We start from the raw sequence: 18,096 nt of genomic DNA, 5'->3' as shown, positions 1-18,096 counted from the left end.
CCTATGCCAAGTTTTCTTCTCACTGATTTCATGCTGCGTCCATATTTTACTGCTTCCTCAGTCTTTTCCACGTTTTAATTTCAGATAGGTATCCCTTACTTTCTTCTTGTTGATCAGTTTCGACAGTTCAGTGAATTCTATCGGATCTCTCGAGTTTCACACTTTCATGTTTTGCCGTTTCTTTATTAGGTCTTTTGTTACTTGGGAGAGCTTACCTACTGGTTGCCTTGGTGCCTTACCTCCCACTTCAATTGCTGCTTCTGAGATCAGCCTAGTTACGGTTTCATTCATTACCTCTATGTTGTCTTCATCTTCCTGTTCTAAAGCTGCATATTTGTTTGCGAGCACCAGCCTGAATTGGTCTGCTTTTAGCCTTGCCGCGTCTAGGTTGGCCTGTTTCTTCTTGACTAATTTTATTCTTTCTCTCTTCAAATTGAGAGAAATCCTTGACGTCACTAACCTATGGTCACTGCACTTTACCTTACCCAACACTTCTACATCCTATACTATGCTGGGATCAGCCGAGAGTATGAAATCTATTTCATTCCTTGTTTCTCCATTAGGGCTTTTACAGGTCCACTTCCTGTTGTTGCGCTTCCTGAAGAAGGCATTCATTATTCGGAGCCTATTCCTTTCCGCAAATTCTACCAACATCTCTCCTCTAGTGTTCCTAGAATCGATGCTGTAGTTGCCAATTGCTTGCTCACCAGCCTGCTTTTTTTCCCACTTTTACATTGAAGTCGCCCATGACTACAGTAAACTGAGTTTGCACCTTTCTCATCGCTAATTCAACATCTGCATAAAGCTGTTCAATTTCTTCATCATCGTGAATGGAGGTGGGGGCGTAGGCTTGTACTACTTTCATTCTATACCTCCTATTCAGCTTTATTACAACAACTGCTACCAATCTCATTAATACTGTAGAATTCATCAATGTTGTCCGCTATGTCCTTATGGACTAGAAATCCTGCTCCGTATTCTCTCTTATCTGGAAGACCTCTGTAGCAGAGGACGTGGCCGTTGGTCAGCACTGTATAAGCCTCACCAGTTCTTCCAACCCCTCACTAAGGCCAATAATATCCCGGGCAATGTCTGATAATTCCTCAAATAGCCCTGCTCAGCTAGCCTCACTCGAGAGTGTGCGCGTGTTGGATGTTGCCAGGTTCAGTTTCCAGTGGTAGCCTGTCTGGACCCAGAGATTCTTAGCACCCTTTGCTGCGTCGCAGGTCTGACCGCCGCCTTGGTCAGGGTCTCCGAAGCTGCTGGGGACTGAGGGCCAAGGGTTAATTGCAGGAGTCATGAGGGAGGTAGTGGCCGAATACTGCACCAGGGAGGCCAATTCCTGTTTTGGTGAGGGAGAGACTTAGTTGAAGCTTAGTGGGCCTTCCGAATTTGGTTGCACCTGGACTAGAATAGCCCCACTAGCTCTCAGCAATATTTTTCTTTTTGCTGGTGTCAGGTGCCACTCCACGCCTGAAAATGGAGTGGATTGGAGGAGGATTAGAACTTACGACCTTCAGATTAGAGGCCCGGTGTTCTACCTCTGCTCCACACCACCACTTATATAATATATGCTTTACTAATGCTTGGAAACGATAAAACGGATGAAGCTGCCCAAAATAAACTTCAATACAAAAACTATATATATATATATATATATATATATATATATATATATAAATTACAATAGCCAACGCTTCGAACATAGCGAAAGAAATAAACCTATGAAGAAAGAGATGGCCTCTACATTCGGTTGAAAATTCCATGACACGACACAGTATCCTCTTGGGATACGAAACCGAAACTGGGTGTAGAAAAGCTATTATATGAAATTACTTACGGCAGTCTGGGGCTTGTCACTATTTTTTTAAGGTTTAGAGGTCTAGGGCATTCATATAACTAAAAAAAAATGAATACTTGAAAATGTCATAGCAGTACTCCTTCAAGAGGCTAAGAAAGGCTGCCTTATGCCTAACATTTCTCGCTCGATGGCTCTTTGTGCGGTCCTTAACTTGTTCTCGTGCTTCTTTGTTAACCTCCAAGTTTATGCCCCATATGTTAGCACTGGTAGAATGCAATGATTGCACACTTTTCTTTTTCACGACAGTGGTAAGCTCCCAGTCAGTATTTGGCAATGCCTGCTATATGCACTCCAACCCAATTTTATTCTTCTGTAAATTTCCTTCTCATAATCAGGGTCCCCTGTGATTAAGTGACCTAGATAAACATACTCCTTTACAGACTCTAGAGGCTGACTGGCGATCCTGAATTCTTGTTCCCTTGCCAGGTTATTGAACATTATCTTTGTCTTCTGCTTATTAATCTTCAACCCCACTCTTACACTTTCTGGTTTAAGGTCCTCAATCATTTGTTGTAATTCGTCCCCATTGTTGCTGAATAGGACAATGTCATCTGCAAACTGAAGGTTGCTGAGATATTCGCCGTTGGGCCTCACTCCTAAGCCTTCCTAGTCTAAGAGCTTGAATACTTCTAAGCAGTGTGGATCAGAGAGCAAATGGGGATAGCCAAAATTCTAATTGACAATAAGAGCAAAAAATGGAGCTGGGCAGGCCATGTAAGGCGTAGAATGAATAACCGGTGGACCATTAAAGTCACAGAATGGGTACCAAGACAAGGGAAATGCAGTCGAGGATGGCAGAAAACTAGGTGGGGTGATGAAATTAGGAAATTTGCAGGCGCAAGTTGGAATCAGCTAGCGCAAGACAGGGGTAATTGGAGATTACAGGGAGAGGCCTTCGTCTTGCAGTGGACATAAATATAGACTGATGATGATGAAGGTTCCACATAAATGACTCCTACTTAAGTTTCTTCATTTGGTGCTACAGTGGATTAAAGACTTCCTAATCACCAGCAGTGTGTGTTTGCTAACAATGACTCCTCTGCATTATCTGAGGCCACGTGAATATTTGCCACAACATGAATGTCCAAGTTTTCCAAAAGTTGGGTTAAAAACCATTTTTTTTTCACAGAACCAAAACCAAAACTGATTTTAAAAGCCCTTTTACTGGGCTACCTACTGTACAGTGAGTGTTCTGTATCTGAGAAACGGTCTCAATGTGCTGAAATCTGCAATTGAAAAGAGTAATCACCGGTGATTGACTTGAATAGGTGTGGTAACGAAAGAGTTAACTAGTTGCTTCCATTACTAGCAAAGCTAATAATGATCTAGGTTTTCTCAAATTGAATTTAGCTCTTGCTCTTCCTCAGGTAAAACTATTTGCCTATATAACTTTCATTAGGCCAATATTAGAATATGCTAGTGCTGTATGAGACCCTCATCAAATAAGTTATGAAATGCTTGGATACGTATCAAACTATTATCAAACCAGCACACCAGACCACTAGCCATATCAGCCCCCAGAGGCCGGTGTACCCACAACATGCTTGAACAACTGCTCACCTAAATTCTCTCTTTTTTTTTTCTGCACAGCCATGGAATGGAACGATTTTCCTGTGGACATCATTGTTCATACTAAGTACATGCACTTGTCTTAACACCTTTGTTATATCCACCCCTCAAGTAGAACCCCCATCTTGCGGGGCCTTTGAGGTATCATAAATCAAAACAGAAAATAACATGCTACAATTTGTAGACAACAAGTCTCCACTTCATGATTCTTCCTCCCCCCACTTGTAGATTTTTACAGAACTTTGGTTAGCGTTAAGGCTTATAAAAAAAACAACAATAAAATCAATAAAATAATAATAATCATTTTTACTTACTTGGAGGTGGGTTGACCTTGGAGACCAGGTATATAAATGGCTCAATAAGAGATTTTCTATCAAATGCTGACACTTCAGCAAAACGTACTGAAAAAAAAAACAGAATACTGATGAATACTGATGGTGAGGCAAATGCATTTAAAGCAAGTCAAGTTTTCTTATGTTATTCTTATCATCATCATAATTAATTTTACGATATGTTAGAGACACATAAGAACATACCAAGCAGAAGTATTTCTCAGCAGTGCTTCTCCAGCAAAAAAAAAAAAAAAAAAAGATTTCTGCACAAAATAAAAATGCTCAGTGCGAAATCATGGTATTAGAGAAAGACTTTATAGAATGACTTCCACGGCCTGTGTATAGAAACAATAAACTTTGGCCAGCAGAACAAATTATATGCTCAGTGATACCAGCATAACAAAAAAAAAAAAAAAAAAAAAAAAAACTTCACTCATCACGGTGCTATTAAGTGTGAGAAATGTTGTGAACACTTGTGGTGTTATCCCTGGGTGATTCCATGTAAGATCGAACAAAGGATGGCCGGTCGACCTTTTAAATTTAGTTCAAAATTTTATATATTGTTGCCTGATGAGTGGAAAGAAGAGATCCGCAATTGGTTTTGCTGCCAAAAATTTTTTCGCAGCACCGCGAATCAATAATGACGAAGAGGTGGAGTGCCGTGCTCACCTGCTCTGCTGTTTTGGCCAACTTTGGTTATCAATTACACAAAATGTATTTAAGTTAGGTAGCTGAAATTTCTCTAAATAAATATATGCATGTTTTTGCTTGTGTTAAGTTATTTTTGGGTTTTGTGGGTAGCGTAGATGTTTTTATAAAAAACCTCAAAATCGGCCCAGGAAACGTTTGTTTGTCTACTTTGCAGGTCTTTATCTCCAAAAAGGCTTGTGGTAGAGCGGCAACAATTCCGCATTACGTTCTAAGCATACTTATTTACCAAACTGCTAAAGCTTATATTTCTACAACTTTTCAATAAAGAGATGCTATCAGGCTAACTTCAAGAAAACACCGAACAATGGAAATTTCTGATGACAATTAAAAAAAAAAACACCATTTTTGATATTTCTTAAACTTTGCCCACTTATTCTCCTCCAAATCAGCTTTCAGAATCATTAAAAACATATTGCATAATTTTGTTCCATTCGTAGTTACAGCCTGTCGAATGAGACCCTTACGCAAGGATAGGCAATTGTTGTAGATCCGACTTCTTGCCCACTAAGTGTATAGAATGCAGGCAAGATTGGATTCCTGTTTCTTGAAAGGCCAGTAGTACCGAAAAAGGTGGAAAGTATGAACGTGGCCCTCCAGTGGCAAAGCAAGATGTAGAATGCCAAGGGAAACAAAAGCAAAACTATCGGTAACCGAATGCGCGCGCATATCTCAGATGAAGGCAGCAGACTGCCTGAACAGCAGACGGCCTGAACAGCAGATGGCCTGAACAGCAGACGGCCTGACAGGAGATAGCCTGAATCGATCCGCTGTTCACACTTCATTCGACACCAATAGTGCTTGCGCTTTGCTCTTACTCTACTGTTCCTGTGCGTCTCAAGGCGGCAAAGTATAGCTCTGAGTGAGTGTATTGTGCAGACTACCTTTCTAAGCACAAGAAGCTCATTTCAAGGAAGCGAAATTTTCGCAGAGTTACCGACATAGACGTTAATGCTTTGGAGCAGCTTTTAACATCCGAAACATCAGTAACTGTCAAAGAGAAGGACTACTTGTGCTACCCGTGCTTTCGCTACTTCTGCAATGAAATATCCTCACGGAACACACAGTTGAGCGATGACATTTTTATGCCCCCTGAAGCAGAAATCAACGTCGTCAACCAGATCATCGCGACAACCTGCATGTCCCCTTTGAAACGTCCATGTGCAGTGAGAAGTCGGGACAGGCCTACTTATATCAAAAGAAAACAAAGTGAGGTGTAGAAGGCGGAAGCGGAAAATGTTCGCAACAAGATACGTCGGGCGTACAACCAATGTGATGCATCGGGAAATTCAGCCGAAGGAAAGTGCTCCTTCTGCGAGCACTGGACCGAAAGCTTTCGGCAAGCCTATGCAGCATCGACGACACCCCAGGAACGTTATCAACTTCTCACTCTCCTGCCATTAACACTAGCTAAACATGAGATTGAGAAGCTTATTCCTGAAGCAACGATGTATCAAATCAACAAGTCCAGGAAATTGAAGAAAATCACGGTGTGTGGTACCGACCGGATCCTTTCACCAGGCACAAGGTGAGCCCTGAGTGCGTATCTGCGGCACGTGAGCACTACACGAAGGACGAGTTGGAATGCTCGAGACAAAGCCCTAACAGAAAGGATGGCTTGTCGGTTACGATGGATGGAGAAAAAGTATTAGTAACAAAGCGTTTCATGACCAGATCTATTAGAGAGGCATTCCGCACATACAAAGACGACCATCCTGATTCTGGCATTGGCCTATCAAAATTCTACACCTTGTGACCGCGCTGGGTAAAATGTTATCCCCAGCATGATGTGTGCGTTTGTGTCATTTGCGCCAACTATAAACTTTGCCTTGCCGCTCTTGAGAACATTACTGGCCACAGAATCAATTCTGATGACCTTCACTCAGCATTCATTTGCATTACATCTTCAGCACAGTGCCTTTTAGGCGAATGCAATCAGTGTCTGAAAGGCGGGTCCCTGACAGTGGAGGAACTTAATATCGCAGAAGAAGAAATACTGCTAGCGAAGTGGGAGGCAGGCGACTTTGTGAAAAAGGGTTTGGATGCTGATACTTTTTTTAATCATCTTCGGGCGTTAGTGGCAAAGTGGATCGTGCACAACCACATCAGGAAGACACAAGGCAAAGCTATCTACGAGGAAAAGCAATGTAAACAGCGTGGGAGCATTGTATTCCTCTTTGATTTTGCCGAAAACTGGACTGTCGTGCTTCCTGACGATGTTCAGCCATACCACTGGCAAAAGCAGCAAGTATCCGTGTTTACATGCGTGGTAACAACGAAAAAATGTACGGAGAGTCTCGCTATTGTTAGTGACGACTTGAGCCACGACTCCGATCACGCCTGCTTGGCTCTAAAGAAAGTGAAAGAATGGGTGGACGATAACCTGCCGGTGTACTCCAAGGTGACATATGTGAGTGATGGAGCCGCCAGTCATTTCAAAAATACATACCGGCTTTTCGAGTTCGGAAAGAGCGATTGTCCCAATACCCAATGGATATCCTCAGCAACTGGACACGGGAAAAACGCGTGCGACGGAGTTGGAGGACTCGTCAAGCATCAAGCAATCAATGCTCAACAACTTGAGAACAAGCCCTGAAAGTGCAATTCGGGCAGCCAGAGACTTTGTAACAATTTTAACAGAAAAATTGAAAGGTGTGCATCTAATACCTCTTCAAGAAAAAGAAGTTGTTGCCTTCCGCGACTTAAAAAAGGATGAGTGGATGAAAGTGCCCGCCTTCCATGGCATTCAGTTTTGGCATGCCTGGCAGCTATCCAGGTCAACGGAAGCATCTCCTGAATTGCACATGGCACGCATAGCCGGGTCTGCATGGAAGAAACTATGTGTACAGGAATGAAGGCAATCAGCGTTCTCGAATCATTCGAATAAACGATTACAGCCCATAAACAAATTCTGTTTTAATGAAGCGGTTCTCCATTACCTTCACAATTTTTCCATTACGCTAAAGATTATTTGGAATACTGTTGCTTGCTTATTGAATTTTATCCTACTTTTGGGTTATCAAAGCCGGATATCGAATTCTGACTGCGTTTTCGTGGAGGTTAATTGCGCGAAACGTCTGTGTGCTCTCCGATGATGCAGCCCATCCAGGAAACCCACGCGTACAAAACTGATTCTGAATCATTCACTACGGTTTGTCCCACAGCAAATTTGCAGCTTTGAGGGATAAATGACTGGATACAATACCATGCCAAAATTCGAGAGTCGTACGCGATCACAAATGTCAGAATCTTCAGACCTGCATGGTGCGCTGAGCCTTGCGTAAGGGTCTCATTCGATAGGCTGTAACTACGAATGGAACAAAATTATGCAATATGTCTTTAATGATTCTGAAAGCTGATGTGGAGGAGAATAAGTGGGCAAAGTTTAAGAAATATCAAAAATGGTGTTTTTTTTTAATTGTCATCAGAAATTTCCATTGTTCGGTGTTTTCTTGAAGTTAGCCTGATAGTATCTCTTTATTGAAAAGTTGTATAAATATAAGCTTTAGCAGTTTGGTAAATAAGTATGCTTAGAACGTAATGCGGAATTGTTGCCGCTCTACCACAAGCCTTTTTTGAGATATAGACCTGCAAAGTAGACAAACAAACGTTTCCTGGGCCGATTTTGAGGTTTTTTATAAAAACATCTACGCTACCCACAAAACCCATAATAATTTATCACAAGCAAAAACATGCATATATTTATTTAGAGAAATTTCAGCTACCTAACTTAAATATATTTTGTGTAATTCATAACCAAACTTGGCCAAAACAGCAGAGCAGGTGAGCACGGCACTCCACCTCTTCGTCATTATTGATTCGCGGTGCTGCGAAAAAAATTTTTGGCAGCAAAACCAATTGCGGATCTCTTCTTTCCACTCATCAGGCAACAATATATAAAATTTCGAACTAAATTTAAAAGGTCAACCGGCCATCCTTTGTTCGATCTTGCATGGAATCACCCCCCTATGTTTGCTGCTCCCCACGACAGTTACTCTGGGTGCTGCTGACTCCTTGCGCAAGACACTCCACAATGCGCACGTAAGCGAAACCACTAGGTCGCCTCACGAGCAGCACGAAAACCATAACGGCTTCGGTGAAGTCGGTGCCTGTGTATTTCTCCCTGGAACCGCTCTTCCTCTACTGCGTGTCTGACGCCCTGTGTATGTTAGGGCTGAATAAACAGTTTCATACTAGAACCCGACTCGAGTACACCTCTAGTAAGTATTCCAATAATTCCTTTTGCCAGGAACAAAACTGCAACGCGTACAAACATGCATACGTATAAATTTGCTCTTCAGAACCATCTCTTCATTTTCTTTTTGTTTCTATCAATTCGTCATTTCCTGACCACAATGAAACATATTTACAACCTAAAAATAATGAACCTGACAACTATAGCTACATGCTCGCTCATTTTCAGGGTTAGGGCGTTAATGTCAATTTGGCCACATTTCTCGCTTTATAACTCCGACCTTACAAAAATAATGCAACATGTTTTTACAGATTGAGTTAGGTCACATGCTTGGCTTTAATTCTGGAGAGCTTTTAAAAAATCAAAGATGGCCTTTTTTTTATTTGGTTTTCAAGTTATTGCATTTTTAGTCATGCCCACACTTAGGCATTTTTGGTGACCGTTTGACGTCACTCTCGACAATTGTATTTAGCACACTTGTTAACCTGATATGTGGCAACCCTCTGGGAAAATTTGAAAATTCTGACTGCTATACTGCTATACACGCGGAGCAAAAAAATCTAAACTTTGAGCATTATTTAAAGTGCCGTATTTGCGATTTTTTCATTAAAAAAAAATTACAGCACCAACACTGTAAGCTAACAACATTCTATCAGTGCACACTGTTCATTATGCCAGGAAAATTTTCAGACCCACAACTACAATAGTTTTTTTTCTGGGATCACATCAAAATTCTATTTTTGTGCAATTCACAAAAAGTGGTCCCGGCTCAATGGAATCTTCTGAAATTTTTTTTTCGCTACATTAACAATGGTTTTGTGGTCCTGGGGACTCAGCCAGCAAAATACATTTCGGCAAAATTAAAAGGGGTCGGCGGACAAGCACAGACGTTCTTAACTGAACACAGCCAGTTACTCTTTGTATAAACAATGTTTCTTAAAATGTGTCACAGAGAAGTATATTTGTACACAGCTAAGGTGTCACTCTGCATATAAAAAAAATGATAAGAAAGTACAGGTTCAGCTTCTTAGGTGGTACATAATGACGATGGGGCACAAGCAAATCAATAAGATTTTCAGCATCTCCTTTTTGATTGATTGTTATACCATTAACCCTTTCAGGCGCCGAATAATTCTGTCCAGTGAAAATTTAGTTTCACGACACTTTTCGTATCTTCAGTTTCATGAAAAACGAATTGCTGCAGAACTGATTAAGAATTTTAAATTTTTCATTCAATTTTGTCAAGTGTACAGAATATGGACTCCATGCAAGAATTCTCTATAGGAATGTAATATATATGAACATGAATTATTTTATGTCTAGAATATTTGGAAAGTACCCGTCCAGCCAGTTGAAATACATGTTGGATGTAAAAAATTGTGAAAAGCAGTAAAAGAAAAAAACATGCTGCATTTGACGACAGACTGACACCGAGCGCCAAACAGTCAGCCCTTTACCTTCCAACTCATTTTACTATTACACTGCACACATATTAAATTTTGCAGCGCTTGTTCAATCAGAAGTGTTTGAAGATGTTTGCAACACATTTAAAAAACAATTATCTTTCTCAGTGCTTTTGCTTTTGATCACGGTGTAAGAATAATAAAGAGAGGTGCTGACACTCTCCCCCTAACGCGCACGAAAGTGCGGAACGCTCGCGTCCAGATTATGTTCGGCTTGGTTAGAGCTCTGTCGGTGCCGTCGTAGAGGGCGCTGCGGAATGCGGTCCCAGTCCCTGCGGCAAGGCGCGTACTGCCGCTGCTGCGTCTACCTGTTTGCATGCGCGGCCGCGCTGTTTTGAAGGCCTGCTTTTTGTTCACATGCGTTTGATGAGCTTGTGCTTTGGTATTGTCGACACGAGCCGATGAACAAAGGTGGCAGCGGCCTTCTGAGGGGCGTTTTAAATGGGTAGAAAGTCTTTCGTTCTGAACTGCAATTCTCGAAGGATACCAGACTTGTGCGGAGCGTGTGCCTCTGTTCAAAGTGCCGTCCGACATCGGTTGTCAAGAGCAGTGGTGTCGTGCAAATCTGAGGGCAGACCGAAGTCTAACGCCTACCGACCATGTCTGCACCAAGCATTTTTCAGAAGATATGATATCGACGGCATATAACGCAGAACTCGATGAAAGGGTTCTACTTGACGGGCCAAAGAGCCCTGTTCTGTCGGCAAGTGCAAGTTACTTCACACAGTCAAATAAACCTCGAAAGCAGCTGCGGAAGAGTGTGCCACAGTAGTTTGTGCAAATTTGCTGCATGTAACTATCATGTCCCAAGATTTAAATATATTCAAATGTCACGTAGCTGGACAGAACCAAGTTAATATTGTTTGCCGTCGGTTGGAGATACTAAGAATATTTTCGCACTCCGCCTAATTACAAAATTATTTTCATAATTGATTGATCAACTTTTCAAATACTATAAGAAAAAAAAGTGAACGAGAATATTGCAGAGCAACATGGAAAACTCCCGATACAGCTTACTGTTGCTCAATACGTGATACATAAGTGTTTTCCGAGCGCGAAAGAAACCCACGAATACACGCAAAATTGCCACGCGACTGGCCGCCCGAGGCACTTTGCATATATGTATTCGTCGGCTTCTTTCACGCTCGGAAAAACACTTCTATGCAAGAGAAAGCTGTATCGGGAGTTTTTCATGTTGCTCTACAATTTCCTCATTGACACTTTTCCTCTAATTATAATATTTGACAAGTTGATTAATTAATTAAGACTAATTATGTAATGAGGCGGAATGAAAAATAGTATCTCCAAGGGACGGCAAACAACATTACCTTGGTTCTGTCGAGCTATGTGACATTTCCATATTTTTAAATCTTGGTGCACCCGGTGTAATACTGCTGCTTTCTGTGCAGATGTGCACCTGATTTTCAAATTTGTTCCATCCTGGCTACTGAATTCCATTACAATTCATGTGTGGTGTATATTACACGCTTGCATGTTTTTATTCAACATTTTTACATTATGGGAATGTATGAGAGAGTAAGCTTCTGGGATGGTTATCTCCTATTAAAATTATCGAGCTGCTTCATGCACAATTTTTTCTTATTGTGTCCTTGCAAAAAAAAAAAAAAAAGTCTATGAGATAATTGTGTGGTGCGTGTAAGTGTATTTGTGGACACGCTGAGCATGCATTGTCAAATACGCTTACAGTGGCACATTCTCATATGCAATTTAAGAAAAAATAAAGTCACGTCTTTTTTTAGATCCTGCAAGTCATTCAGTCCTCAATGGACGAAAGCCAAATGAATAATATACACGGTCTATCTTAAGTGGTATAGTAATAAATAAGTAATTTGCTCAGGTTTTCACCAGTAAACTGTATTAGTGATGCTGTAATCCAAGATAAGACGCCTGCCTTCGTCCCGCCTAATAATTTTCCATTTGAAAGAGTTTTTACATAGCTATGTGCATTCTGATAAGTTCTAGCCATGAACAGTCACTTTTCTCTAGTGCGTTGCATATCGCAAGCTTGTGCCATTTCATTTCTTAATTTATATCGCTGGGCACAATGCTTGAACGGTTTTCTGGGTGTGAATGGAAGCAGCGATAAGCATTAAATACAACATTTTCCGGTGCATTCACTATTTTCTTCTGATCGAGGGGTAGCACGCGGGCTAACAGCTTTTTTTCTATGCTTGAATGAATGACTAGATCGGACGAAACAAATTGTGCGCGCGAGCGGCACTTAAGTGGGCTTTGACTGCTGTCCGATCGCTCCGCGTTCACGTCTTTCACGACCTGCACAAGATACTTTCATGTTAGTGAAGCATTAAGCCTGGTACAGTTATCACTTTAATCTGAAATAACGAATGTCCTTCGCGCTTTGAGTTTTACTGGCTGCACTATGAATGAAAATTCAGGGGAGGCAGAGCAATGCCAAGCCGCCGGCGCCGCTAAGCTGGGACCGCTGACCGCGGCACCATCTATCTGCTCGCAGCAGAGCTACTCAGTGCGCCCGCGCGCTGCCGAACACATTCTGGACGCTCGCGTGCGCGCAGTGTCAACACCTAAATGTTCTTACACCGTGCTTTTGATGCACTATTTCGGCATACACAATTGTGTACATAGTGCCTCAAGGGGTCAATGACAATGTAAATAACAAATTAGTTATGTTTTCAGTGATACTTAGGCTGCTGTAACTGAACAATAAAAGGCAAGAAAGAAAAGATAGTTGAAGATTTCAGTAGGGGTGACAGTACAAAAACTAGAACTAAACTTAATAATGTGTAACTCAGAAAACAAGCTAACAATACTACATACTGCTTTCAGAGCCATAAAAAGAAATTAATGTCTATATTCAAGTTGGTACACAGGTTACTTCCAAGATCCCAGGTTACTTCCAGTACCAATCACAATGCATGGTCAAGCCGTCACCAGGTGAGTGTGTGCCAGACAGAGTACCGATGCCTAAGCAGGGAGTATTTATATCTGAAAGAAAACTATATGTTTTATACTGACTGCGTAGGCCAAGCATATACCCCCCCCCCTCTCCCTTCCCAATACAGCATTATTTTTAGGCTCTAGTTTCACAGTCCGAAAGACAGCTGCATCCTCATCACAAAAATAACACACAAATATGAGAATAATGGCTTGAAATCAAATGCCTATTAGAAACAATGTTGCTTTAAAGACACCCATTATAAAAAAACAATTATTGAATCAGAAAATGTTTTTTCATTTCGTTTTTGCAGGCAGGCTGGGATGCAGGCTATTTACTTCCAATGCAGATAGTTTTTCCAGGTACTGAACATCTAAATAAGGATAGAAATGACCCATGAACGTGAAATCAAAGCAACCAAGAAGTATCCTACTTCCCACTGATGGCATAACTCAATGCACCAAGCTGCAGCTTGCACTACGCAGCAATCTTCATCACTTGCCACTACACTGCACCACAGTGTGTTCAAAACATCAGGACAACAGGCCTATGGCAGCTGTACCAAAAACTCTTTTACAGTCTTCTGCTCAATGTTGTTTCTTCTGTGAAATACCAAGTAGACATTTTGTGGTAGTGAATATTAAAAAAAAAATTATGGGGTTTTATGTGCCAAAACCACGATCTGATTATGAGGCACGCCGTAGTGGGGTACTCCGGAAATTTGGACCACCTGGGGTTCTTTAACGTGCACCTAAATCTAAGTACACGGGTGTTTTCGCATTTCGCCCCCATCGAAATGCGGCCGCCGTGGCCGGGATTCGATCCCGAGACCTTGTGCTCAGCAGCCCAACACCATAGCCACTGAGCAACCACGGCGGGTAGTAGTGAATATCATGAAAGTGTTTTGTGTTTGCTTGTTGTGCAGCCCAATGCATGATGTGCTGACACTGCACGTGGCCTATATATATTTAGTTTTTGTTTGGTGTTTTACCCCTCCAAATTACTTTGCAGGCAATCAGGGTGGTCGTCCGCAAACTCGAATAACGCTTGTATGGCCACTAATATAGCACTTATATATAGTCTCAGGCGTGCTCTTAGATTTAATCCTAACCAGCGCCGCTTGTATGGCCACTAATATAGCACTTATATATAGTCTCAGGCGTGCTCTTAGATTTAATCCTAACCAGCGCCATTTCAATGGGAGTCAGTGAAAGCCAGTTATGGTTTGGTTCTGTCATTCAACATCGTTTAGCAACGACTGCAGAACACATCAAAAGTAGACAACTCCACTTTTGGTCATTGTTATGACTGTCATTATGGATGTAGTGATGGCGAACCACAACTGCTTATACTAGCAGTTGTTTCAAATGGTTGAAGCAAAATAAAGGAACTATTGAATTCATAATGGTTCAGAGAAAAGCAAAGAAATCAACCCAAACCTGCTCAGCAGGTGGCTAGGAACAGCCACCATGGGCCATAGTGCTACTCTATCAGCTATTCTGATAACTTTAACAGGGGTTCTATTAAAACAGTGCTTCTGCAGAAGAAATGTTTTGACAGGCATGTTCTACAAACTTATTCAGCAAGCATTCTCCTCCGTGTCAAAGATTTTCAAGAATCTTGCTTTGAAAGAAATAACCCAAAGAGCCAGTGCACATAGTTCCAAGTCCTATGTAGTCTACCTTGTCAGGGTCAAAACTACATGCAGGAAATTTTACACAGTGAGTACATAAGTGAAAATTATGAATATAATTCCAGGAATAGCATCTTGGAAGAGACAATAAGAAGATAATGTTCATGTACCTAGCAGTTGCTCACACTCTTACCTTCAAGAATCCAAAGGAGCTGTTGCTGCACCTCATCTCTTAAATTAAATGCAATAAACCTCATTCATGAACTGAGGCGCACTACACATACATTCCAACTTGTGGTGCATAATGCAGTGAAGGCCACAGCAATCAGCAAGATTATGAAGAAAGACTGAATTATTGTAAGGAAAGTCGGGGTGAAAAACCATGCATTTAACTTTAGCAGAAAGACAGATTATTGACTGTGCAATGTGGTGATGTCCAATAGGGTGCCTATGTAACAACTGCTAAACCTAAAGATGTTGATTCACTTGGTTTAAGGGGCCCCTCACTAGGCCCCATTCCAAATTTTAGTTATACACTGCAAGTTTTAAAAAAACCGTCTAGACTCTAGGGATTGCCTTACTGAAATAATTTATTAAATTGGTTAATTATTGGATGAGATGGAAGAAGTTGAATGCCCTGTTACCATACCGCCGGGAGGCGAGCGCAGCTGTCAAAAGAGACACCCTCTCCCTCTGCCTTGAGTATCGTCCGCAAGCAACGTTCCTTTCCCCGCCTTCTCCCATACCAGAGCCGAGGGACTGTGTAAGGTTCACGTGACAAGCACCGCTTTTTTTTTTTCTCTTCCTTCTTAGCTGACAGGCACATTTCTGGTGGCGGTGTTGCGCACTGGACGCCTTACTGAATAACATGTCATGGTGAGTGACATTGCTAGGACTGTGTTTGACATCATGGTATTTCTGCATGTTACCTCCACTCTCTGGCTGGCAGAGGCGCTTCCTAGAGAGGAAGGAAGCGCAGTGTTTGGTTTGAAATTTCAGCTGTTCTTGCAGCGCGCAGCTCTGCAATACTTTGCAGACACAATGGTCAGCGTGTGAAGTATGCGCTATGGTTGTCTGTTTAAAATGGCCAAGCCTGGTGAGGGTCCCTTTAACGTCCCAAAGCAACACTGGGGCTACAGGAGGCACCATAGTGGGAGACTAAATTAATTTTGACTACCTGGGGTTCTCTAATTAACATGCACCTAAATCTAAGTACACAAGCACTTTTGTCTTTTGCCCCCTCATAAAAACTACCGCAGCTGGGAATTTAGCCCGCAACCTGTATCTCTACAGCAGGACATCATAGCCACTGCAGTGGCATGGTGGCTGGTAAGCTTAAAGGAGTTCTATGATGATTTCTTGAGTGCCAATGACAATTTTCATTGAATTGAACTTGAGTGGCAGTAAATAAACAATATAGCCGTCGACCTACAGCCAGCCAAAGGGGCAACAGTTTAGGTTCAAAAAGAGCAACTCACTCTGGGAGACTTTCATCAGCACCGAATGAACTGTCGAATCTACATGCCAAAGATTGACTACCCTCACAAGCCAGGTGGCTGCTATCATGAAAAGAAGGAAGAATCTGTTGCTTGGAAGTGATGTGTCTTGCACAGCTGTATTAAGGGCCCTTAAACAACCTCTATAACATTTTTCTACACATTTCAAACAAATGTGCGCATCGCGCAGAGAATGCCGTGACCCTCATTTCTGGTGAATGCAGCAGCAGTCCGTGCGGCGGGAACACCACAAATTATAGAAGCAATCCCATGCTTCTCTCCTTGCCTTTACGGTGCCTCCTCCACGCGTCGTGATGTCAATAGGGTGCTCTAGGTGATGTCACCAGGGGTAAAAGCTGTCAATTATTTAGACATTGAGGAACGACAGTGCCAACATGACAAAAGTTGACCGTGTGTTCCGAGAACGCAGAGAGGCTGACCCATTGTGCGCCACTGAACCTTTTATAAAGCTTCCATTCAGTCAGCTTCATACATGTTAGGGGCGGACAATGACCTTTCTACTGGCATGCGGATGCGACCTGTAGCTTTCGCTGCACTGCGCATATTTAGTGAGTGTATGTGGCAAGAGGGCGAAATCCAGAGTGAGGAGGGTAGCAAAGGAGAGCTAGAAAAAAAAACAGAGGCCGCGTTTTTGTTCACCAAACGCCTGTAACTTTGCTATAACTGCACCATTTTAAAATATTCTTGCGGCTACAAGTACAGTGGTTTAGTGGCCTTTTAAGGGAGTAAGTTAGACAGAAGCACCGACTGAACTACAGTGTAGACCGCTTATAACGTAAGTCGTCGAAATCGTGAATATCCGCACTATAAGCGGTACTGCACTATAACCAAAACAACTATATTATTGCGATAATGGACACTCCAGGCGCATTTCGGCCGTCGCTGTCACCGTGCGCTAGGTTCCGTATTCGCTTACTAAATAAATTAATAAGCACGATGTCACGCACGCACAAGCAAACATGGACACATCTCGCTCGTTGACCGCAGAAACGAACTGTCAAAACGCTCGAGTGACGAAGCGCAGTGAGCGAATTGACCTTCGTGCTATCATGCCTCTCGCTTCAACGCGACCTATAACACGGCGCGCGGCGGACTTTCCCCGTCGCAGATTGCTTTCAAGATAGGGCCAAGGCGATCGTATCGCTGTAGTGGATCGTCGCAGATTACGTCCTGCTTCGATCCACTGAAACCGTTCCGCATTGCTTGGCTGGCGAAAATCCTCTCCTTCTGTTTGCGCCAGTCCCGAAGGCAAGTTTCGGATTCTCCGAATGCCAGTGATGCGGCCCGATTTCCGTCCGTCTCCGCACACGTGATCACTTTCCTTTTAAATGCGGCACCATGATGAACTCGGCACTTCGTGCCGATAGAGCACATACAGAGAACTTGAAGACAGACGGTAGACTATTGCCTAAGCACATGTACTGGAGCACATGGAGGAAGCTACGATAGCTAGGCTCGATGCGCGTGCGAGGCGGCCATTTTGAAATGCTGACGGCTGTATGGTGACGCAGATTTAGGGTCGTACTCGATTCTAACACGCACGCAATTTTTGGACCTGTTTTATTGGGAAAAAAGTGCGCGTTAGATTCGAGTAAATACTGTATTTGTGGCTTGAGGGGAGCGTTTGCCGTCTAGGTTGACTGCCGAACTTCCAGACAGCTGCACGGTGACCGGTATTTCGTGTCCCCCAACTGCACTGTAAGCGATACGCGTATACATAGAGTGCTATGGGAAAATTAACGGGAGTCTGAAAAGACCGTATTATATCCGGTCCTGCACTACAAGCGGTTACGTTATAAGTGGTCTATACTGTATCTTAAAATGAATCTGGCGCGGCCAACTAATGTCTAAAAGATAAAAGACATCCAGTATTCCATCGTGCG

At 42.4% G+C, this 18,096-nt stretch overlaps 1 protein-coding gene across 4 annotated transcripts in view; it reads right to left on the bottom strand.

Annotated features, from left to right (window-relative positions):
* The window catches only part of LOC119432446 (NF-kappa-B inhibitor-interacting Ras-like protein 1), a 65,973-nt gene that overhangs the window by 4,669 nt on the left and 43,208 nt on the right, over positions 1-18,096 (bottom strand). For all 4 annotated transcript variants that reach the window (XM_037699612.2, XM_037699618.2, XM_037699626.2 and 1 more), the window contains one exon: positions 3,745-3,831. In XM_037699612.2, the coding sequence (XP_037555540.1) occupies positions 3,745-3,831 (87 nt within the window). The remainder of the gene's footprint in view (positions 1-3,744; positions 3,832-18,096) is intronic.

This window comes from Dermacentor silvarum, chromosome 1 (assembly GCF_013339745.2).
Source record: "Dermacentor silvarum isolate Dsil-2018 chromosome 1, BIME_Dsil_1.4, whole genome shotgun sequence".
In the NCBI taxonomy this organism is placed as follows: Eukaryota; Metazoa; Arthropoda; class Arachnida; order Ixodida; family Ixodidae; genus Dermacentor; species Dermacentor silvarum.
Note: the sequence above shows the minus strand (reverse complement) of the source record. Positions and strands in the feature narration are given on the sequence as shown.